A 23,136-nucleotide genomic window follows, 5' to 3' on the forward strand; every position below is an offset into this window, starting at 1 on the left:
AGTAAGAAACATTTCCCAACTTATTCTGTGATAACAAACCCAGTAAAAAAAAAACTCAATAAAAGAAAAACGACAGATCAGTATTTCTCATGTGCACAGGTGTAAAGATTCTTAGCTAAATTTTAGAAAATGGGATCAAGCAATATATGAGAAAATTTTTAATGATTAAATGAATTTTAATCTCACTTACTAATGAGGAATCACTCATGTAAACAAAGGTGATTCAACATTTGAAATCAACCAATGTAATTCATCATATTAACAAGGAAAGAAAAGATTATTTCAAAGGATACACAAAAAGTATTTTAAAAAACTTAACATCCATTCATGCTTAAAATTCTTGGCAAATTTAGGAATACAAAATTCTTCAACATGAAGAAGGGAATCTTCCAAAAAATCAACAGCTAACATTAAAGACTGAATGCTTTCCCCCAAGATCAAGAACAAGGCAAGAATGTTTGCTTTTATCACATACTGATCACTGTAACAGAGGTCCTAGACAGTGCAATAAGGCAAGAAAATGAAATAAAGCCATACAGATTGGAAAGAAAAAAATAAGACATCAGATCATTCTAAAAATTTATATGTCTCTTAGCAACCTTAGTTTTAATAGATTTGGAGAAGGAACATTACAAATTTAATAACATGAAAGTACATTTTGAAGAGGAACTAAAAATTAAAATGTATAAAGAGTGATATCTAAGATATATTTACAATCTAAAACATTCTTAAATCAGTTTTGGATTTTATGCTTTCTAAAATGTTAAGAACTGCTTCTTCACATATCACACCAAAAAGTATGACGTATTCAGTACTATGGAACCAATTTATTTCTTATAGGAAAAGAAAACCAATTCTCTTCTAGTGCTAAAATATGCCCAGATGATGAAACTGACGGAAAAAGCTACACAATGTGCATTTCATAAATAAAGGATCTCATAATAGTTTAGCATGTGTATTACATTAAATAAACTCAACTTTACTAACCTCTGACCAGATTTTGCCTAACCTTTAAAACAGCTCCAAGGTCACAGTCAGTAGTAGCATATGCATGAGGTACAGTACGTTTAGATTCAGTTAACCTCTTGGCAATAACTCTTCTAATATTGCTAGTAGGGATTTCAGTGAACGTGCCCTGCAAAGAATAACATGTCTATTAAACCATAAATAGAATTGGAAAAAACAAGCAAACAAACTGTAACTGAAATCTAGTCTCAATGACCTAACTTATGAAAATAAAGATTAATACAGTAAAACTGTTATGAAAAATTCTTAGTATAAGAAGAAATATAAGAAATCTGAGGAATTTTAACTTTATAGTATATGACTGTAGAAAAAAAGCAGAAAAATTCATGTTTCAGTTGTGAATGGAACATCTATGTTACCATGTTTAAGATGATTAAAAAGAAATGTACCGGGCTTCCCTGGTGGCGCAGTGGTTGAGAGTCCGCCTGCCGATGCAGGGGACACGGGTTCGTGCCCCGGTCCGGGAAGATCCCATGTGCCGCGGAGCGGCTGGGCCCGTGAGCCATGGCCGTTGGGCCTGTGCGTCCAGAGCCTGTGCTCCGCAACGGGAGAGGCCACAACAGTGAGAGGCCCTCATACCGCAAAAAAAAAAAAAAAAAAAAAAAAATGCACCAAATCATGAATAAACCCCTCATGGGTGTGCTTATTGAGATATCACCTACAAGCCTGTAAGTAGCTTCTGTTACAAACATCACTTCTTAATAAAACTCAAAGCAATCAATAAATCAACAATTACAGGCAATTTTTACTTATAAAAATGGCATACATGAGAAAAAGGTAATCCAAAATACTAGATAATCTGCCAAATTATTTCTAATTTGGTTTGTAATTAAAAATAAAAAATCACATGAGCATCTTATTTCCAAGAAACTCATAAAGTATGAACAGGATAATAAAATCTTCCTGTAACTTTACTGTAGCTTTTCCATTCTGTTCCTTGAACCTCTAACAAAAACATGATGGACCTTAAATTACGTCTAATTCCTTCTTTGTCCTTCACTCCATTCTGGGACTGGATTACAATCACTTAGGATAATACAAATCAGCCAAAAGTACAGCTGACTTCTTTTTTTATAAATGCTTTCTGTGGGAATTAAACATCTTATGTTAGCAAAATACTTGATCAAATAAAATAAATGCTGTCTACATACTGTAAGAATTTTAAAGGTTTATCTTTCAAATTTGAATAACTTACTTTTTAAAGAAATAAGATCTGATTACTCATAAACTTTTGTGTATGTAGCCACAAATCATTAATCTACATTTAAAAAATCTGTTTCTCATGAAACTTGTACTGTTTTTAATTCCTTTAAAATACTATATTGGAATATATTTCTCCATCAGAAAAAGCAGTGTAGGTTTATTTATTTATTTATTTCAGTGCCCATTCAGCTTTAAACAAACCTGATTATCCTGCATTTCTTCTGATGGGAAGCAAATGACATAAAAGGTACTAAGAAAGGGAGACAGAGGCAAAATGGAGTAATTTGAAAACAAAAAAGGGCTATTATATGTATCCAAGAAGGAAAGAATGATTAGCTATACAATCTCTATAGCTCTTCACAGTAAGACTATCAACTCCCTTAGTCAAAAAATAAAACATATCCACAAAAGGGAGCTGGTGTCAGCTACCAATTATTAGTATCACACCCAAGAAAAAAAGAGACATGAAAAGTATCACGATTATAGAGCATATATACATGGCACTGACATTGTGGAACTTGTGGCAAATTTAAATTGAATCATAATTCTATTTGGAAGTTAGCACTGTACAAACAAATCTGGTTTATGGAAATGTGCAAAACAAAACATTTAGAGAATTTCTGTCTTCATCACTTTGAGCTACTACTATAATGGACTGGTAAAAGAACTCATGAAACATAGAGTAATGGTTCTTATTTCCTCTCTCACTTAAAACTGAAAAATAAAAATCTACTCAGATGACATTACCGCTACATTAGGCTGTCCAGGAGTTGATACTGGAGGGATCATTGGCCGGGGATAAGGTGGCCTGGCTGTGGCCGGTGGGGGTAAAGACGCTGTGGGAATGGTTGGCAGGGCTGGGGTGGGTCTGGATTCAGTGATCTTGCCCATCTGTTTCAACTGGACCAGTTTGAGAGCATCCCTGGAGATAAGAAGGGAGTTAGATACCATGATTAGCAACCAGGAATATAAGAACTTTCAGAAAATGGAGGCCAGATGTGAAGGGGAAATGAAGAAATATACTAATGTCAAGGCTATAACGCAAAACGATTTGAGCTAGACAAGAAAATCTTGTCTCTTACCTGTTCTACTGATTCATATTTGTCCAATGGCTACAATATTTGCACATTTTAAAAACAAAACAACAAACAGATTTTATCAAAGCACTGGGTGTAGACAGTTATTTTTTAAAGGAAAATCAGTCTTTTTTTCTGGGGGTGGTGTCTTTTGGTAGATGAGCAATTCATAAATTAAGCCATACCCTCATTCATGGTATTTGTGAAATAATTTTCATATAGCATTCAGAAAGTGTCAAGCTTACTGTACCTATGACTTTCATTAGAATATTTACTAAAGCATTGTTTATCCTGGTGCAAATTAGCTTGTTTATGGCCAGAAAATCATACCTCAAATGCTATCAGCACAATCTAATGTAATAAACCTAACCCATAGCAGCATTTAGCATGAAAAATAACTAAACAAGTAACAGACTTGCCTTTGTATTACTCTGCAAAACAAAGGTGTCTTTGTTTATTAAAAGGATATAATTAGGCTACTATTCAAACTCTCAATCCATTCGAAGTTACAGTGGTATAAAGTCATGTACTTCCTTAAACAAAACAGCTTTTTCAAAAATTTTAATCTGACAATTCTAAAGTACTTAAAAATGTTTTATATTAAAAATGTTTTAAATCTAAAAATTTTTCAAATGAAAAAGGTTTTACATAATCTAAAAACAACTTCAGGGTAACACAAATCTAAAGGCAAATTATATTTTTAAAATTTCTTAAACACAGTTAATGATTTGATATTATCACATACCAGGCAGAACTCTGAGATGGCCCCAATATTCCTGTTCCTGGTGTACATACCTCATATAATCTCTCTTGAGTGTGGGTGGGCCTGTGAATATGATGGATGTCACTCCCATGATTAGGTGACATTACATGACAAAGGTGATGGATTTTGTAGACATAATTAAGGTCCCAAAGCAGTTGACACCGAGTTAATCAAAAGGCAAACTATCCTGAAAGGGTCAGACATATCAGATAAGTTCTTTAAAAGGAACAGGGAATTCCTAAAAGAAGAAATTTGAATGGCGATTCTCCTGCTTGCATTGGAGAAGCAAACAGGCATTTATGAACGTCTATGGAGGTGACCTCGTGGCAAAGACCCGAAGGAGGCCTCCAGGAGGTGATAGCAATCCTTGGATGACAGCAAGCAAGAAAACAGGGCTCAGAGTCCTACTACCCCAAGGAACTGAATTCTGCCAACAACCATGTGAACCTGGAAGAGTGCTTCAACCTTCAGATGAGACCCTAGCCCTGGCTGACACCTTGATTTCAGCCTTGTGAGACCATGAGCTGGAAACCCAGCCATGCTGGACCAGGACTTCTGACCCACAGCACTGTTAGATAATAAGTGGGTGTTGTTTTAAGCTACTAAGTTTGTTGCAATTTGTCATGCAGCAATAGAAAATTGACACAGGCAGGAATGCTCTAGCTTGGCGAGGCATCATGGGAGGGATCTCCCAATGTGTACTGGTACATTTTTAAGGAAGGAGAGTCTATGATTTTTATATCAGGTCCAGAAAGGGATACATGAACTTAACATTAAGTGCAAGTAAGTCACTTGTTTCAAAATTAAAAATCTGACATTTAAGATAAGAGGTCAGACTGACAAAGAAATCTTAAAGGTTGTATCATCCTTGATCTTTAATTACTAAAAGAGGGAATAAAAGTGGAAAAGTGAGCCTCTTGTGTATGTACTGTGGTTATGTTAATGTAATCTTACACCAGCCATGTGAGGGAGGTATTATTACTCCCACTTTATAAATGAGTAAGTAGGTTCAAAGAGGTTAAATTCCATTTCTAAGTCAGTAGTTCTCAAGCACCTACTCTACTGTAGGTGTTGAAAATATAATGTTAAAACACTTCCCAACAAGGAGTGTTATTCTATAGGAGAGTCATACATTAACTAAGTAAACAAATGAATAGATAGTGAAGAAAATAAAGCAGAGTAATGAGATTGAGAGCCATGAGTGAGAGGAGGTGTTACTTTAAAACAGGGCGGTGAAGGAAGGCCTGAAGAAATAATATTTCTGTGGACGGACATGAAGGAGCAAGTCTCAAGAACAGCTGGGAAAAGCATGTTTCTAAGCAGAGAACAGCAAGTGTAAAGGCAGGGAAATTAGGGCTTCTAAGAACAGAAGGAAGCCCAGCATAGAAGGAGGGCAGTGAACAAAGTGGAGAGGGTTTAAAGATGAAGCTGAAGAGGTAGACAGCTAGGAGCTGCCAGGGCTGGGACCAAACCTGGATATGGCCAACTCCAAAGCCTGTGTATTTCCTACTACCTTTCTAATACCTGTGCAGAGTATGCCAATTAAACTAGGCAGAGTCGGAACAATTTTTTCTCAGAAGAAAAGGCTAGAATAGAATTTATCTATTCTATTAGATTAACATATCTCAGATTAACAGCAATTCCGTGATTGAATGAAGAATAGTTATCTACCCAGTTTGAAGTAGCTAAAAGTAGGACCTCCAGACAAAGGCCCTTCACCCACCGCACAAAAAGTAACAGGAACATAACTGGAGGCAAGGCTGGTTCTCTAAGGATGAGCCACAAACCTGATGGTAACGGCAGAAAGACTGAGTGTCCTGGGGAATGAGCTTATGTGCTCTTAAGGCTTTTTAACACCAAGCTTACTCCTATTTGGAAGTTAATTTTAAATTTACTTATGATATTTATAACCCAAAGCACCATTTTTCCAGTTAATTGTGATAACATTTACATGTGAAGTAAACGACTGCCCTACAATTCCTGGGGATTTATGTCATGAGTCAAAACCTTGGCCACATAGATAAAAGTGTGAGCATTGATATAAGATAAGGCCTTTTGTTTTAGAAAAATGCCTTCAACAAAAGATATTTAGCGTTTAAGAGCTGTTACAAGCCACAATCTAACATTACTAGTCCCCTTTCATCATATAAGGTAATTAAATACACCTCTCTAACAAAATCTATTATTAATCTGGGTTTTAAAGTTTAGCATCAGGATGGCATATACAAAACACATTGATTTCTTTATACAGGGATCACTAGTGTACCCTCAGTAATCGGTTAAAAACAAACAAACCAACAAACAACAACAGAAAACAATGAACACTTGAGGAGACTAAAAAAATCTAAAATAATTCCTGAATACATTCTACTTAAAGGTTGGTCACACTAAATAGACATATTCTTATTTCACTATCAGCATTACTATTACTTACTATTTTTATCAAGAAAAGGCAGTTTAGGTTCATCCCTAAAAGTAAGTAGGAGTCATCAATCATAAACAAGCAGAAAATCAATTCTGGCCACGGGCTCACAGTAAACTTTTATTGCTGATTTTACACTTATATACCTCATAAAGTATGAATGTTAATTATTGTTTAATAACAGCCAATAATTTAGTTTCTGTAATGCAGAGAATGATTTTTAATGATTTCTGTCCATTAAGTAATTAATCAGTCTAAGCTTGAAGAATCAGGTAGATATTAAAAGCTATAAAAATTAGAGAAAATCTGATACACCATTCACTTCTGCTTTGGACATTCACTTAAGGCAGAACCTTCTCTACCAGATCCCTTAAGTCATTTGGGTGTGCTACGAAGTAGTTTTAAAAAGAAGTAACACTGAAAACATACTAGACATGACTGTCATGCCTACTATATTTGTGATGCTGTGATACGAACAGAAACATTAGCTACAAGTATGACTTAAGACGTAGATATGCCAAATAAGTTAGGCTATAGGCCAAGAACCTCCAACAGTGTCCCTGGCACTTGTTTTCCTAAAACAGTTACATGTACAGGCAAAGCAAAGTCTACATGTTTTTGCACAACATACACTCTGAGCAATATGCTTGCTTTCATGCAACATTAAAATAGCAAACATGACACTTATGGTTTTCTTCATAAATACAATGGGTCAGAGACACCTCCTCAGCTGTTGCAACTGACTTTTCTCTTCTACTTGCACATTTAGTTGACAAGGTAAGAAGGAAGGATGTCCCTCATTATTTCAAGAATGTGTGCTAAGGTATTTGGGGCACAGCTTATGCTGAAGGCTGCAATTTGTCAATCTTACCAGAAGATGACATTTCTGTAGATGACACGAGGACAAATTTTTTTCCAAAGCTCACCTCAGTGTTTACCTTAAAACAAGGTATCTTTAGTAGTATACAAAGTAAATATTCTCAATAATGCATGCTTTAAGGATCCACTTTCCTCATGAAATCTTTTGTAATACGTCATATTTTAAAGACCGAAGGTTGACCCTCTTATGGTAGGGAGTTAAAGGACTGGGTAATAGGCAGACAAAGATAGCAAAGATATCAAAAACAGAACTCTGTAATAGTGCTTCCTTAGGGTATCCAAGAAGATAACACCATTCTGTCCTCCTTAGGAGATGTCAGACTACTATGATCACTTTCAACTTGGGTTTAAAAAAGATACTTGTTCATCGTATATGTATTAAGCACATACGGAAAGAGAAGGGAAAGAAAAAGAAAACTCTACTTCTTTACCCCACTGCTGTCACACCACTGATCTGCCCTCTAAACGGTCACTAATCACCAACTTCAAGAGCCTTTTCTCAGATCCCTTCCTCCTTGACTTATATCCATCTCCTAGGTATCCTCCAACACAGAAATTTTTGCCTTCTAAAATGTTTACCTACTGATGATCTCAACTGTAATTATCACTTTATTATCTATCAAACCTACCTCTCTAGTACCAAACTATCTCCCAAGATGCATCTTCACCTCACTGCTTCTAATATATGGAATCTGGTTGTCAGCACTGACAATAAGCTTCAAACCAAACACATTAGTTATTCCACCAAGACAAATGCTTCCACAAATCCCTTATTTCTATTTATGGGGCCAAAATGTCATCACCTGGAACAGAATCCCAAGTTCTTCCCTTGACTCGTTGCTATCCTGGTCTGTGCTCTACATTCTATCCTTTACAGGCTTCTGGATTTTCTCCTTATAATGCTGTATCCATCAGTGATCTCTCTTTTACGTTCCTACCCACATTCGAGTATTCATTCTCTCTTAGCTAGACTACTTTATGAGCCTATTAATTTATCTCCTTACCTCAAGTCTTTTTCTGCTCCAATTTATCTTTCACAAATTTGCAAAATTGATCTTTCTAAGTTACATCTATGATTATTTTACATTTCACCAAATCTTCAACAATTAATGAATTAAATATAGACTCTTTATCTTATCCCTCAGATATATATGGGTAAGTCTACCATGATATAAAGAAAGTTGTTTTCTCCCACTTTTACAGAGACTTTTTCATAAGGTATGGACTGGTAGAAGATTAACAAAATTAAGATACAAGTAGTATATACTAAATAAGGATTAATGTGGGGAAAAAACTAGGCTTAACTACCTATCAGGATTCTTTATTTTAATTTTTTATGGCTAAGTGAAACATTTAAGTCTTTTAATTAAAAATCCAGTCCAGGATGTTGCCTTTCAGCCAGGGGTCAGAATAGCTGATTTCCAACTCATGTGAGTATGTTGGCACAAACTTCACAGTATATGTTTAAGAAAACCACACACACCTGTCTGATTAACAAATCAGTAAGGCTGAAGTACAGATAAATGAGGATATCTAAGAATTAAAGTGTATTGCTTTCGTTAAAAGAAATATCCAACAATAAACCAATGCTTTAATGAAGAGTAAAATAATCCAATGAAAAGAGAGAAAAGTCACCTGGTCTGCCGCTTAATAATTTCATAACTTAGCTCTACCTCAACTTGTAAAAATTTCTGGCCAATACTACTGATCACTTTTATCAATAGTAGATAAACAGGGAATAAGCATATTGCTTTAAAACATTAACTCAAATTGAAAATTTAATATTACTCTAGTAGAAATGTGGCAGACACCTCTATAGCAATTTCACATTAGTTCTTATGCCTATTTGATTAACCTTTGTCTTCCTCACCAGACTAATTTTCAATAGAGCAGGGGTCATCTGTTTTAACACATTCTTGAAAGACACAAAAGTTAAACAAATAGAAACACATAGTGTTCTTGAATAGGAAGACTCAACATCATAAAGATGTCACTTCTCCCAAAGTTAATTTAAAATGTGATACAATCCCAATAAAAAGAACATAGTCTTCCTGCCCAACCCCACCAGTAGGGCTAGACAAGTTGTTTAAAATTCATTTGGAAGAATAGTAAAATAAAAATAAACCAAGAAAACTGGTTTACTGAAAAAGAAGAGCAAGGATAGCTCTATCAGACTTTAAAGCTTACTATAAAATATTTCTAATTAGGAGTGTGGTCCTAAAAAAGTGAGGTACTGGGTTTCCCTGGTGGCACAGTGGTTGAGAGTCCGCCTGCCAATGCAGAGGACACGGGTTCGTGCCGCGGTCTGGGAAGATCCCACATGCTGCGGAGCGGCTGGGCCCGTGAGCCATGGCCACTGAGCCTGCGCGTCCGGAGCCTGTGCTCCGCAACGGGAGAGGCTACAGCAGTGATAGGCCCGCTTACCGCAAAAAAAAAAAAAAAAAAAAAAAAAAAAAGTGAGGTACTAATTCACGGACAGACTGATCAACGGAATAGAAAAGAAAATCTAAAATGAGACCCAACTGCATATGGAAATTGCTTTAATCATACACATGAGCAAAATCCAAATGGGTTAAGAACGAAATTTTTTCTTAACCTATGCTTCAGAAATTTAAATGTGATTGCATGATTATTTCATACAAACTTAAAAATAATATAAAGATTCACCATTCTGCACTCTAATTTTCTCCATTTATCATGATTTCTAAGGTTCTGGCTTAGTTATCAAATTAGAACTGTTTTTCAGTCATGATGCAATTATTCAAAAAACAACCCTTGCATAAAATACATTTTATGCTGACAAAAGCAATTAAAAGTACAAAAGAACAGTGTATTTCCTTTTAAATCTTAACAGTGAATAAGCCCTTCTTTAAATACTTTCAGAAAAAGATGATCATGATAAATAATGGAACTGGTTATTACAAAAAGTACACACATACTCTTTAGTGAATATCCCCCGAGGGCCAGTGGCTGTGCCCTGGTTAGCATCCAGTGAGTGTTTTTCCAGAATATTGCGGGCAGCTGGACTTAAACGGAACCTAAGAAAACATGAAAATTAATGGAACCAATTAACACTTATATTTCATTCAAATATCTCTAAATGTCCACAGTTTTGCTGATAATTAGAAAAATTAAAACATAATAGAGCTAAAATGACTCCCATAGATAGTGACAGTCAAATAAATTAATCTGTACTAACCTGGTTTACTTTACTATGAAAACATTTTCATACAAGTTTAACTAGTTATTATTTCAAAACACTCTTTTAATAAGAATAAATATTCATAGGGAGAAAGCTTCTATTTTGACTAATCACTTGTCATATGGCTCCTCACCACATACATCAATAAGAAACTATGTTGTTCCTTCATGTTTTTTTTATTATAGTAAAATATATGTAAAATTTACCATTTTAAGCATTTTTAGGTGTTAGAATTGAGTGGGATTAAGTACAATTACAATGTTGTACAACCATCACCACCACCCATCTCCAGAACTTTATCATTCTCCTAAAATGAAGCTCTGTACCAATTAAACAGTAACTCCCCATCCCTCCCTCCTCCCAGCCCCTGGCAACCATCATTCTACTCTCTGTCCTTACTAATTTGACTACTCTAGGTAACTCATATAAGTGAAATCGTTCATCATGTGTACTTTTGTGATTGGTTTATTTTACCTAGCATATCTTCAAGGTTCATCCATGTTACAGTATGTGTCAGCATTTCCTTCCTGTTTAAGACTAACATTCCCTTGTATATATATAGCACATTTTAGACATATGGGATGTTTCCATCTTTTGGCAATTGTGAATGCTGATGCTATGAGCATGGGTATATAAATATCTCTTCAAGTCCCTGCTTTTAATTCTTTTGAGTATATCCAGAAAAGGAAGTGCTGGATAATATGGTAATTCTATTTTTAATATTTTGAGGAACTGCAATTCTGTTTTCCAGAGTGACTGCACCATTTTACATTCCCACCAACAGTGCACAGAAATAGTAATTTCTCTGTATCCTCAGCAACACTTGTTATTTTCTGTTTTGGGGTTTTTTTTCTTGTTTTTAGATAACTGCCATTTTAATTCGTGCGAAGTGATATCTCACTGTGGTTTTGATTTGCAGTTCCCTAACATCTTTTTATGTGTTTACTGACCATCTGTACATCTTCTTTGGAAGAAATGCACACTTGAGTCCTCTGCCCATTTAAATTGGGTTGTTTTGTTGTTGTTGCTGAATTACATCTTAACATATTTTTTCAAGTCCTTAGTATTTACACGCAAGCATTTTTACTTCATATATAAAGAAGAGAGGCAAACACAATTATGTTGATTCTATAGACAAGGAAACTGAGACACACACCAAAAGGTCACATGACTAAGTGTCTACTCTTCAAATAAGACCTTTAAGCCTAATAGCAAACACAAATAACTACACAGATTTTTAAAAATGAGTAAAACGGGCTAGATCCAGAAGTTTATAACTCCAAAAAGGAGAGGAACAAATGTGGCATTTTCTGCATTTCTGGGAAACAGCTCTAGCTGATATGGGCTCAGTGGTACCAAATCTTCAGATTTTTCAAGAGAAACTGAAATTTTAGATTTTAATGTAAGATTAACTAGTAACAAACAAACTGAAAAAAATTTTTTAAATCACTACATGGGCCAACACTGTGCAGGTTCACAGGTCAGCTGGTTTTTAAACTACACCATGGGGTTTCAGACCCATGTAAATTTCTAACGTTGGATATTAGCAAAATCACAGAGTATACTACCTTTGCAAAAGGGAAAAGAGCATTAAGTACAAAGCATCCATGAGCCTACCTTGTGATTTTCATGGAAAATAAAGAGGAGTCAAGGCAATGGAGTCAGAAATACTGTATGATAATGGAAAGTTAAAACTCAGTACTTCAAACACACTGGCAACTTCTAACAAGAACTGACAATTGTAAACGACTGGAAAAAAATATAAAAATGAAAGTGTCTGCATTTTTATTTACGCTCAAAAGCATTCTTAATAGGACCATTTTTCAAAAAGAACTTTTTTTACAAAAAAAAGGAATTTCATATAATTATAGGGAATATTAAAATAAAACATAATTTTCAGAGTCCATCGATTAAAGTTATGGAAAGCTAAAGTGAAACGATGTTTACTAAGTATCTGTGTTGTTACAGAACAACTGGACAAAACTGAGCTCTAATACATGTCAGAAACTCAAATGCAGGGTAGTTAGAAAAGGAATGCATGTTAAAATGCTAATTTCATTTTATATCAGCTATACATTTGAAACTGTAATTCACATTACAGTAATTAGGATTCCATGAATGGGAACACAGTATGAAGTTTGGTACACTGAATTCCATTCTGGAATCCTAAAACCTAACTCAAGCTCAGTGGGGACACAGACTATTTGTCTTCTTCTCCACAAGGTGTCCAGGGCCTTCACAGTACCTGGAATATAGTAGGTATTCAATACTATTTGTCTGTGGAATAAACAATGATGGTAAAATAATCATTCCTAGACCTCAGTTTCCTAAGAGAAAAAAAGGGAAGAGCAGCAACTTCCTACTTAATGTACAAAGGTGTTTTAAAAAGGATAATGATTAAAATACTCAAAAAGTTGCTGTAACTTTTTTTTTTTTTTAAATAACATCACTCAAATAAACATACTCACTGCAGTTTTCCCGGTGTGTGTTCCTTTTTGACAGGGGTAGAAATCTGTGGTTCTGGTGAAGGGCAAGGCACTGATGGTTTTGAAGCTGGTGACGAAGGACCTATATCTTTGGGAATTTCAACATGTTTCCAATCTTCTCCTTCTTCAACCAGCAAACCAATTAGTGTACCTAGCCGTATATTTTTAGATCCTTCAGCAACCTATATTTTAAAAAGAAAATAATTGCAGAGATGGAAAGACTCATGACTTCATGAAGTAGTTTATTCCTTGGATAATTCTGTACCAGTTAGAAATCTCTCTTAACGTGAGCTAAATTCTACATCTGAGCTAGCCTGCCTCCGCCTTCCATGTGCCTCGCCTACCTTCCCGCACTTACCCCTTTCTTCACTACTCTCCTCCTTCCAGTTACTGATTCTACCTCCTGAAAAAAAAAAAAAAAACCTAGAATCTCTCCTCTTTCTGACAGGCTTCAAATATATAAGAGCTACCATTACTATCTTCCTTTTGATGTCATTCAGTACAAATCCAAAACAGGAGTTGTAGTAACATATCTTAACTATTTGTCTTTCCCAGACAGTTTCCACAATGGCTTAGAGAATTCCAAGATTTCATAAGGGATTAACTCCTTCAAATAAGTCATATTTACGAAAATTAATTTAAAGTAAGATCTTTTCAGTAAACTTAGTCTCTGGAAAAAAGGACGTCCCATTGTATAGACAGAATTGGTTAACTACTCTGGTTAATAATGTTAAATATACTTTCCACATTTCTCTATATTTAATTTCTTCCCTGTATTTATATTTGCAAGATCTAAGAAATAAAATAAAAACCTCATGAATTTTCTGTAAGTACATGAGAAACACATGGTGGTGTCTCAGCTGACCAGTTTTTCATAGATAATGCCAACTAAAAACATAAATAAAATCGAAGATGATTTTTTTAAACTCAAATATATTTTAAGCATTTCAGCAGCATTAATTTATAAAGAAAGAGTTGATTCTTATTTACTTATTAAAAGAAGTCCCTAGAGAACCTTCAGATGATAATATAAGTTCAGTACTGGAAGAAAATGTCATTCCTTCAAAGTTTTCTATTGTTCCCTTTCAATGACTTTAAATAAGGTTCATTAGAGATGTAATCTAATGAATAATAGAATGACAGACTGCAGGACAGTCACTAATATAGTAATTATAAGTAAAAGTGTAACTCTTAGAATGGGTTTGACATTTTCTAAGTAACAGTAATTTTCATGCTTATTACTATGTGCACTATTAAAATAATAAGGCATAAATTCTGAGAGCTAGGAAGCTTTCTAAGTTTACTAACTACTGATGGAGAAGAACAGTAAATATATATAAGAAATGGGTATATAAAACTAAAGGATGTTTAATGAATTGCGGCTGAGGAAAGAAAAATACTAAACAACCCAAGAACAATTTGTTTAGTTGTCTGTCACATACTAAAAAGTTTCACTTCTGTGGTCTGCTCATTTTTCTTTACTATGTCAAAAAGATGAGTTAAGATTACTAATGGGTTAACACTTTTTCTTCTTCTGAAAATGTCTATTTACCTGCTTATGAACTGCTAACTCAAAATCACAAAGTAAAATGATCAATTTTCTTAAAAAATTGATAGAAAAAAGCATTAAGTGATATGAAGTACACTTGATGTTAATTCCTATCAAAATTGAACCAGAAATAGGATCAATATCCAAGTTCAAAGAACCTCACTCAAATAAAAAGCATTCTTTAAAAAAAAGGAAAGTTTTATTTTAAAAATATCAATAGGTTTCTAAAACCTGAATCAGATACTATATAGAATCTGAAACTGACACCTCACCTTGTTTCATTTACTACAATAAATCATATAAATGATTCCGTATATACCCTACTTATTGACACCTTCACAAGTGGGCAATAATGAGCATTTAGTATCATTTCCATTTTTACCATATCTAAATATCAAGTAAATTTTATTTTTAGGGGCTTCCCTGGTGGTGCAGTGGTTGAGAGTCCGCCTGCCGATGCAGGGGACACGGGTTCATGCCCCGGTCCGGGAAGATCCCACATGTCGCGGAGCGGCTAGGCCCGTGAGCCATGGCCGCTGAGCCTGCGCATCCGGAGCCTGTGCTCCGCAACGGTAGAGGCCACAGCAGTGAGAGGCCCGCGTACCGCAAAATAATAATAATAATAATAATAATCAGTAAGTTAATAAATTATTTAAATATTTTTCTTCTTTAAAACAGAACAGTTTGAGAGCTGCTAAGTGAGTACTGAAGGAGCATGCACAATGGTTAGTGGAGATAAGCTGAGTCACATGACTGGCTTAGTTGGTTTGCAAACAGTACAGATTTTCCATCATAGTTTGAACCATTATACAGTTTTAACTTGTTTTTATTCTTTAATATATATATTTAACTTATATACACAATGAACTTTGGTTTAAAAGGAAGACACATAGAAACAATGAAGCAGAAAACAAATCAATGATAAGCTAAAATGCAGAGGGGAGAAGGGACATCCACTAAGTCCTTGAATACGAGTTTGACTGGTACTTAAGTGCCAGGCACTGTTCTAGCACAGTATTAACTCATTTAATTATCTTAAAAACCTTATGAAGTGCTATTATTATTCCCATTTACAGATAAGGAAACTGAGGCAGAGAAAGGTTAAATAACTTGCTCAAGATCACAGGGCTAGTTAGCAAGGAGTCAATGCAGTGTGACACTAGAGACAACATTCAATACGATCAGTACCAAATCTGTAAATTATATTCGCTCAATCAAAATGATCACACAGCACCTCAAGACAGTGCTACTATTTTTACAAAGAAGCTTAAAAAAGAAGAGTGGATTATAAATGATTTAGCTTTTAATTCATGGGGAACATAGACTCATTTACTACTTCAATGTCATTTACCCATTTCAGTATAAAAAAATTAGAACTGAGAGTATCTCCCAATTAGTAGAATTTGCTCTGAGCTTTGAGAGGATATTTTCTTAGTTAAAAACATTATAGTCTACAGAGAAGAATCAACTGAAGGTCTTACAACTTCAAATTTCAACCATTAACTTTCAAACTACAAAATGCAACGCTGAAGGAGACTGCCGGCAATTTAATCAAAAATAATGGAGGGGAGGAGGGAATCTAACAAAAAAATAAAACCTTATTGAAAAAATCCATTCTTTTGAAAACACCAGTGACACAGTACTGGAGTGAGAAACAATCAAGAAATTGATTGAATTTGATGAACAATACCAAAAATAATTATGATCTGTTGTTTTTGTAATATTCAGATGATCAATAGTTTTTTAAAAATCTGTTTTAATATCCATGGATGGTAGGTTTTAGAAAGAATTCTGTTTTTGAAAATTGTTTTGAAGAGTAACGGCCTACCAATAAAATAAAACTCTATCAATGAATGCATTGCCAGTCAATAAACTAAAATTTTCTAAAATTATGTAAGTTTAAATTTTTTAATTGTATAAGTTTAAATAATCCTAACATCCTACGCCCTCCTCACCCTCAAAAGTATCCTGACTTGCATGACAAATTATATAGTAACCCTAAATACATCTGAAGCCAAACTACACAATCTCTAATAAACTCTCCAAAAATGTCATCCTAATATTCTATATTACCATTTAAAACACCTGCTATCCAATTTGCTGAATAAATTTAAGACTAAACTTATGAACTGATATATGTGTAATAATTTAAGGTTTTTGCATGACAAGTTACTAGTGATTAAATGAGAATTTAACAACTCTCCAATTAACTTAATTGGAAATAAATCATAAAATTATCTACACTGATACCAATTATTCTTTATTAATATTATTAAGAGCTTCTAAGCTTTTTTTCTGGCTCTAACTGAAATGTAATAATATTATTTTACATTTAAAATGGAATTCAGATGTAAAAATTATAAGTACAAAGAAAAGAATAAAATTGGGAGGAGAGGGAGAGTATAAAAACCTCTCACAGACTATGGAAATAAATCCCTATGAAGAGCAAAACAGATTATAATTCCTAATCTTTCAAAATGTGGGCAAACTAAAAACTAGAGTTTTATATCATCACTTGCCTTTTAACAAGCTCAATTATCCAACTCCTTGATTCTGAAAGTAAAAATCTCTTATATGTATCCCTTTAAAAATCATTTATTATGTGTGCTAAAATATGAGAATTATTCCACAATGAAAGACAAAGTTGTAACTTGCTAGTGGGGTGGTTGAGAATGGAGTGGGGTGAAAGGCTAAAAAAAAAGACAAAAACAAAACACTATCAGTAAAACCACCGTAATTTTTTTCTCCATTTTTTCCCCATAAAATTGCACACACTGTGACATGAATATACTCCTATTCCTATTATCCAAAATGCATGTGGAATAATAATAAAGCACAAAGCCCTAAACTACATACAGTCTTTGGCAAGGAAATAGCTACTTGTGCCGCTAAAGCTGCTGTCAATCACACCCCCCACACTGCTTCAGAGCTCTGGGGCCAGATGAACAGTCACTACTGACCTATGACATCATTAGTAATCTGAAATGCATTACTAAGTACCTGAGTGGAAAATGCTGTCGATTCTGGAAGACTTTCACAGCCAAACAATCCAGAACTAGGGCCAAAAACACAGCTTGCCAAAAGCACACACAATAAAATGTAGTTGCGTTTATTACATATGGTAATTCAAACAACCTTTTTCCGTTTCAAAATGCTGCATAAATTAGTGAAAGAAACTACCTTTGGTACGAACATTTATTTTTTCCTAGCTATAAAGGTACAGAAATTTTAGCCTTCCATTCATATTTCCTCCTAGGAAGTATGTTCAACAATGTGTTTTAACATGGCTATTAATATTGAAGATGACAAGTAAAGGAAGTTTGACAAATTAGAATGTAAAAAAATAAAATATCAAGTATGACATCCCAAGGTATGGTCTTTGAATAGAATGTATGAAGGAAGGCATTATATGCATGGTCAAAGCAGAGGTAAGCTGGTAGCCCAGAATTAAAACCACATCAACAATGGACTACTAATAGACGTGCAGTTTATCTGTACAAATCAAACTACAGAGGCATAAATGGATGCTTAGTGTCTAGTCACAACCAACACAAATTATTAGACAAATATACAGACTGAAATGGGGGCTTATGGTCACCAAGACTGAATGAATAACTGTAATAATAATGGGAACAGTGATATTTATTGACACCTGGTGGGTGATAGGTCTTGTGATGAGTGTATATGCATTATCTCACTCAATCTCTACTTCTACCCCATGACCTAGGTATTATAGTTATCTCCACTTTATTATGAAGGTTAAAGAATTTGCCAATCATGACATAACTAGTAACCCGCAGAACTTATTAGCTATATGAATCAGGCAGCAGTGTGACTCCAGAGCTTACAATCTTAGCTGCTATACCATGCTGTCTATTAAACGTCCTACACGTTAAGAAACAAACATGCTCCATCAGTGAGTATACCATGTAACCTTAAACAGGCTTTAAGCATTTTATTTTACTTTACTTTTCACATAAATTCTAATATTCCATTATAAAAATAACATGCCTATTATAGAAAATGTAGAATATAGAGAAAAACAGAAAAAAACAGAGCAGGAGAATCACTTAGTTCCACTACCCAAACACAAATACTCAAATTTTTGTAACACTTCTTTCTAATCTTTTCTGTATTTATGTTTTTATTTAAAGTTCTACAAGATTGTAATCACTGTCCACACACAATTGTAAAAGCATTTTTCCAAAATTTTTTTGAATTTTTGTTAACTTATAAAGAAATCACATTTTTTTTCCTAGAAGCAATTTTTCATTGGCTACATGATATTCTGTATTTCCTTCCATTAATTAAGTAACCTCTCTTGTATTGCTACACATTTTGGTTGAAGGGTTGTACTAACTTCAGCTTGTAATAATGCCACTAAAGTATCCAAGTTACAGCTTCATATTTTTAATTAGTTATAAAGCAAAGTTTGTTCAGAGAAGAGCCTTCAAAATTACTGCAATGTATTAAAATTTAGATCTAAAAGGAAATGACTTTGGTTTTGCTAGACCCACAAGTATATTTCTTTTGCTCATGAAACAGAAAATATGCTATCAAAAGATAAGATTGTCAACTACATTCAAGTATATGAAATATTCCATACACATATCTTTTTATATAATTGTATTTGTAAATAATTATAAAAATGTAAAGGATGAATAAAACTGTAAGAAAGAGTAAGAAGTAGACCAGGACACTGAGTGTGGCTATGAAACCCACAAGCAAGACTATGCATAGGACGACTCCAAATAGTCTCATCTAGAGAAAGGAGCTGAGCAGACAGTCACTTTATACACCTTCCAGGTTTCGGAGTCCTGGGGATAGATGAAGACAGGGTTTCTTGCTTTCATGAGATTAGAGTAAAACATTTCTTTTTTAAAATTTTACCAACTATAAACTTGGAAATTACTAGCTCTAAGCTTTAACCTATTGCTTTCTTTGTCTTCAAATTCCACCTCAAATAGACTTCTCTCATCCCTCAGGCCAGAATGCTTCTCATTTTCCACTAGGGAACCCAAAACACTGAGTATCTTTACCATGGTTGAAATAGTTCTATGTTGTTTGATCATTACTGGCTACTATTAGACCTTAACACTAAAATATTTTAAACATCTGAATTTAAAATGTATTATGTATACTATAACACTATAAAGAAAGAGGTAAAAATAAACAGTAACTCAATTTCAAGGAGCTTTACATTTAAGAAATCTTCATCCTGTTGAAGACAATCAAAATAAAAACTTACCACTATCTTGGCCAAGATGCCATCATCACTTGCATCTAAGGTAACCACAGCTTTGTCAGTCTCTATTTCACATAAGGCATCTCCAGTACTCACAGCTTCACCTACAAAACAAGACTGGGTTTGTTTTGTTTTTTAAAATATGAATATTAGTTATGTGAGATGGTGTGTGTAAAGTGTGTAAAACATGATAATAAGTACCAAAACACTCAATAGTTATTTCTGGGCTGTGGAATTACAAGTAATTCTCATATTGCGTGTGTGTTTCTGTGGTGTATATGTGTATGCTTTGTTGCATTTTCCAAAAGCTCAATAATGGACCTAAATTATATCTGTTATAATAAAAAAGTGATTATAGATTATTAAGCAAACATTAAAAATGAAATCGCATTTTATAGAGAATAGCAAGGGATGTGTATCTTCCTCCAAACAAATCAATTCCAGACCCCATATTTCTTCCTTTTTAATATATTTTGATTATTATTCCTTAAGAAGACAGTTCTACAATTAATAACACCTCTGGGTTAACACTGTAGGCGAGTTCAGAAACCCTGTCGGCACCACAGAGCACAAATGAATAAAAACATATTAAGCATAAAGAGAGAAAATCAAAGACACAGCTAAGGTCAAATAAATATTTCTGTGCAACAGAAACAGTATAGATATTCAAAAATGCTGAGCAGGACCTGACTTGCTGGTTTCTGGAGCTAAAAGCATGTTGTGGGGAGGAAGGGTGAAGTACAGTAGTTTCCTTTGGAGCAAAGGGAACTAAAAGTGGCCTGCTGAAGCAGGGGACTCAAATCGATTCTCTGCTTAAAGCTAGGGCTGGCTGCAACCAAAACCTTTGACTAGAACTATGGCTTTATATCAGAAATGCGGGTCTAAGAAGGTAGGGAACAAAAACACTGCCTCAATACCAGAACAGAGTCAAGCCACCCTCTGGTTCCATTACTTTATCTGCCAATATCCCAAATATCAATAGCAAAATCCCAGATTGAGGGGTGGGGAAAGGGAGACTCAGGGGACAGGTGGGAAGATATCAAAACTAAAACAGAAACATTCCACTCAAAAGTAAATTGCAAAACAAAGTTCCAAAAGATGAAGAAATTTAATGCTAGGAAAGAAAACCACAAAAATCAGTAATTGGAACAGAAATGCATTTCAGATGCAATCCATTTAGTGCAACCCACCAAAGATTTTAAAATAAGTATCTTAAGGATGTTCAGATATCGAAATGAAGGTATAAGATCCATCACAAGAACAAGAGATAAAAAAGAAAAATAATGTACAGACATAAAGCACCATCAGGTTGAAAGGAAAAAAACTAATTAGAAATCTTGGAAATGAAAGATACAATGAATGAAATAACAAGAAACAATCAATGGGATATATTCTACAGTTGACATAGCGAAAGAATAATTTAGTAAATTAAAGATAGCTTCAATGAACTACCTGGAACTTAATATGGGCAGACAAAAGGACAAGCAGAAAAGAGCAGTTAAGGGACATAAATTGAGGCTGCAGTGTTTGTCCAATGGAGTTCCAAGGGAAGAGATGGGAAAGAATAGTGGACAAGCAATACTTGAAGAGATAATTGCTGAGAATTTCCCAGAGTTGAAAAGAGATATATATATCCTCAAAATGAAAGAGTACTGAACGAGTTTAGAGTGTGGTTATCTATAGTGTATTGACTAGGAGGGGGCACAGGGAGCCTTGGAACTTGCTCGAAATATTCTGTATCTTGACTAGGTATTGGTAACCTGGATATATGTGTATGTAAAAATTAACTGAGCTTACACTTTGTGTAGGTGATACCTTGATAAAAAGAATTAAACAGAAAAAAAGAGTATTAGACTGTATAAACATGACTCCACATCATACACTGTATAGAAATTACATACTTTCAACAACTGAAACACAACCTTAAAAGCTATCAGAGGGAAAAAAATAGATTACCTCAATGGAATGACAGACTGAGAGCACACTTCTCAGCAGCTGCAATAGAGGTCAGAAGACAACGGAGTAATATCTTCAAAAAGCTGAGGAAAAATAACTGTCTAGAATTTTATATGCAGCCAAACCATCATTCAAGAACAGAGGGAAAGTTCAGACATATAAAAGCTAAGAAAATTTACCACTTATTGATGAGCTATTACAAAATGCAGTTTATCAAAAAGAAAGGTAGACACAGAGGGGACCCATGGGCTACACAAAACAAGTTACCACAGAAACTGATAAAGGGTTAACTATTAATCATTTAAAAGGTAACTTCTGAGGGGTTAAAAAAGTTTACAACTCAAACATTAAAAAAAACAATAAGACGGATAAGGATATTTTTAGGTGATAAAACATGCTAAGAACTTTGATACAGATAGGAGGAAAAAATACTGGGTAACTCTAGACTGCACTGGCAAAATATAATTAAATATGTATCCTAAAAACTTAATGGGGTATACCAAAAAATATAAAAATGGAAACATAACCTACAGCATTCATAAAAGCAGGAAATACAGAAAATAACAAAAACTATTATCCAATTGAAGGCAGATGCATGAAAAGAAACAAGCAAAGGATAAAAACAGAAAACACAAAAATGGTAGAAGTCCAAACATATCAGTAATTACAATTAACATAAATGGATTAAAACCACCAACTAAAAGTAAGAGATTATCAAAATGAATAAAAAAATAAAATCTAGTTAAATGTTGCTTATAAGAGACAGACATAAACAAAAACAGAATAAAAAGTAAGATATAGAAAAATGTGAAGCATACAAATACACCCCCTCACATATACACACCAAAAACAGCTGGTACAGCAATATGAATAGGCACACTCAATAAGAGAACATGAAGGAAAATCTAGAACACTGACATAACAAATATGCTCTAAAAGTTCACTGTACTGAAACTCCTTCACTGTATATCAAGATTTTCACACAGAAGGTTATACTATATCTCAGTTAAAATAGTTCAGAACCACCAATACAAACTATTTTAATGAAATAAACTTATCTGTTAGATATTTATCAAACACCTGAAAGGTGCTCAGTCTAACCCCAAAGAGATTTTCCTACTCAACCAATATTTATTGAAAATGTATTAGAACACTGAGGATACAGCGGTGGGAGGAAAAAAGTGGTTAAGACTTCTGACCTCAAGAAGCATCCTTACTATCTTGTGATAAATTAATTGGAAATAACAGTGGAATTAGATGAAGTCAGGATGGTATGGGAACACTCAGCAGGGGTATCTAATTCAGTTTTTGAAAGGTGAGAGCAGCCTT

At 34.3% G+C, this 23,136-nt stretch overlaps 1 protein-coding gene across 2 annotated transcripts in view; it reads right to left on the reverse strand.

Moving 5' to 3' along the window:
• The window catches only part of PDHX (pyruvate dehydrogenase complex component X), a gene marked incomplete at both ends in the record, with an annotated part of 72,842 nt that overhangs the window by 17,323 nt on the left and 32,383 nt on the right, over window positions 1-23,136 (reverse strand). The window contains 5 exons of one of the 2 annotated variants that reach the window (XM_079709516.1): window positions 988-1,135; window positions 2,977-3,151; window positions 10,309-10,407; window positions 13,040-13,239; window positions 19,855-19,955. In XM_079709516.1, coding sequence (XP_079565642.1) covers window positions 988-1,135; window positions 2,977-3,151; window positions 10,309-10,407; window positions 13,040-13,239; window positions 19,855-19,955 — 723 coding nt within the window. The remainder of the gene's footprint in view (window positions 1-987; window positions 1,136-2,976; window positions 3,152-10,308; window positions 10,408-13,039; window positions 13,240-19,854; window positions 19,956-23,136) is intronic. The other variant, XM_079709517.1, reaches the window with a different exon arrangement.

This window comes from Hyperoodon ampullatus (genome assembly GCF_949752795.1).
Source record: "Hyperoodon ampullatus genome assembly, chromosome: 7".
NCBI lineage: Eukaryota > Metazoa > Chordata > Mammalia > Artiodactyla > Ziphiidae > Hyperoodon > Hyperoodon ampullatus.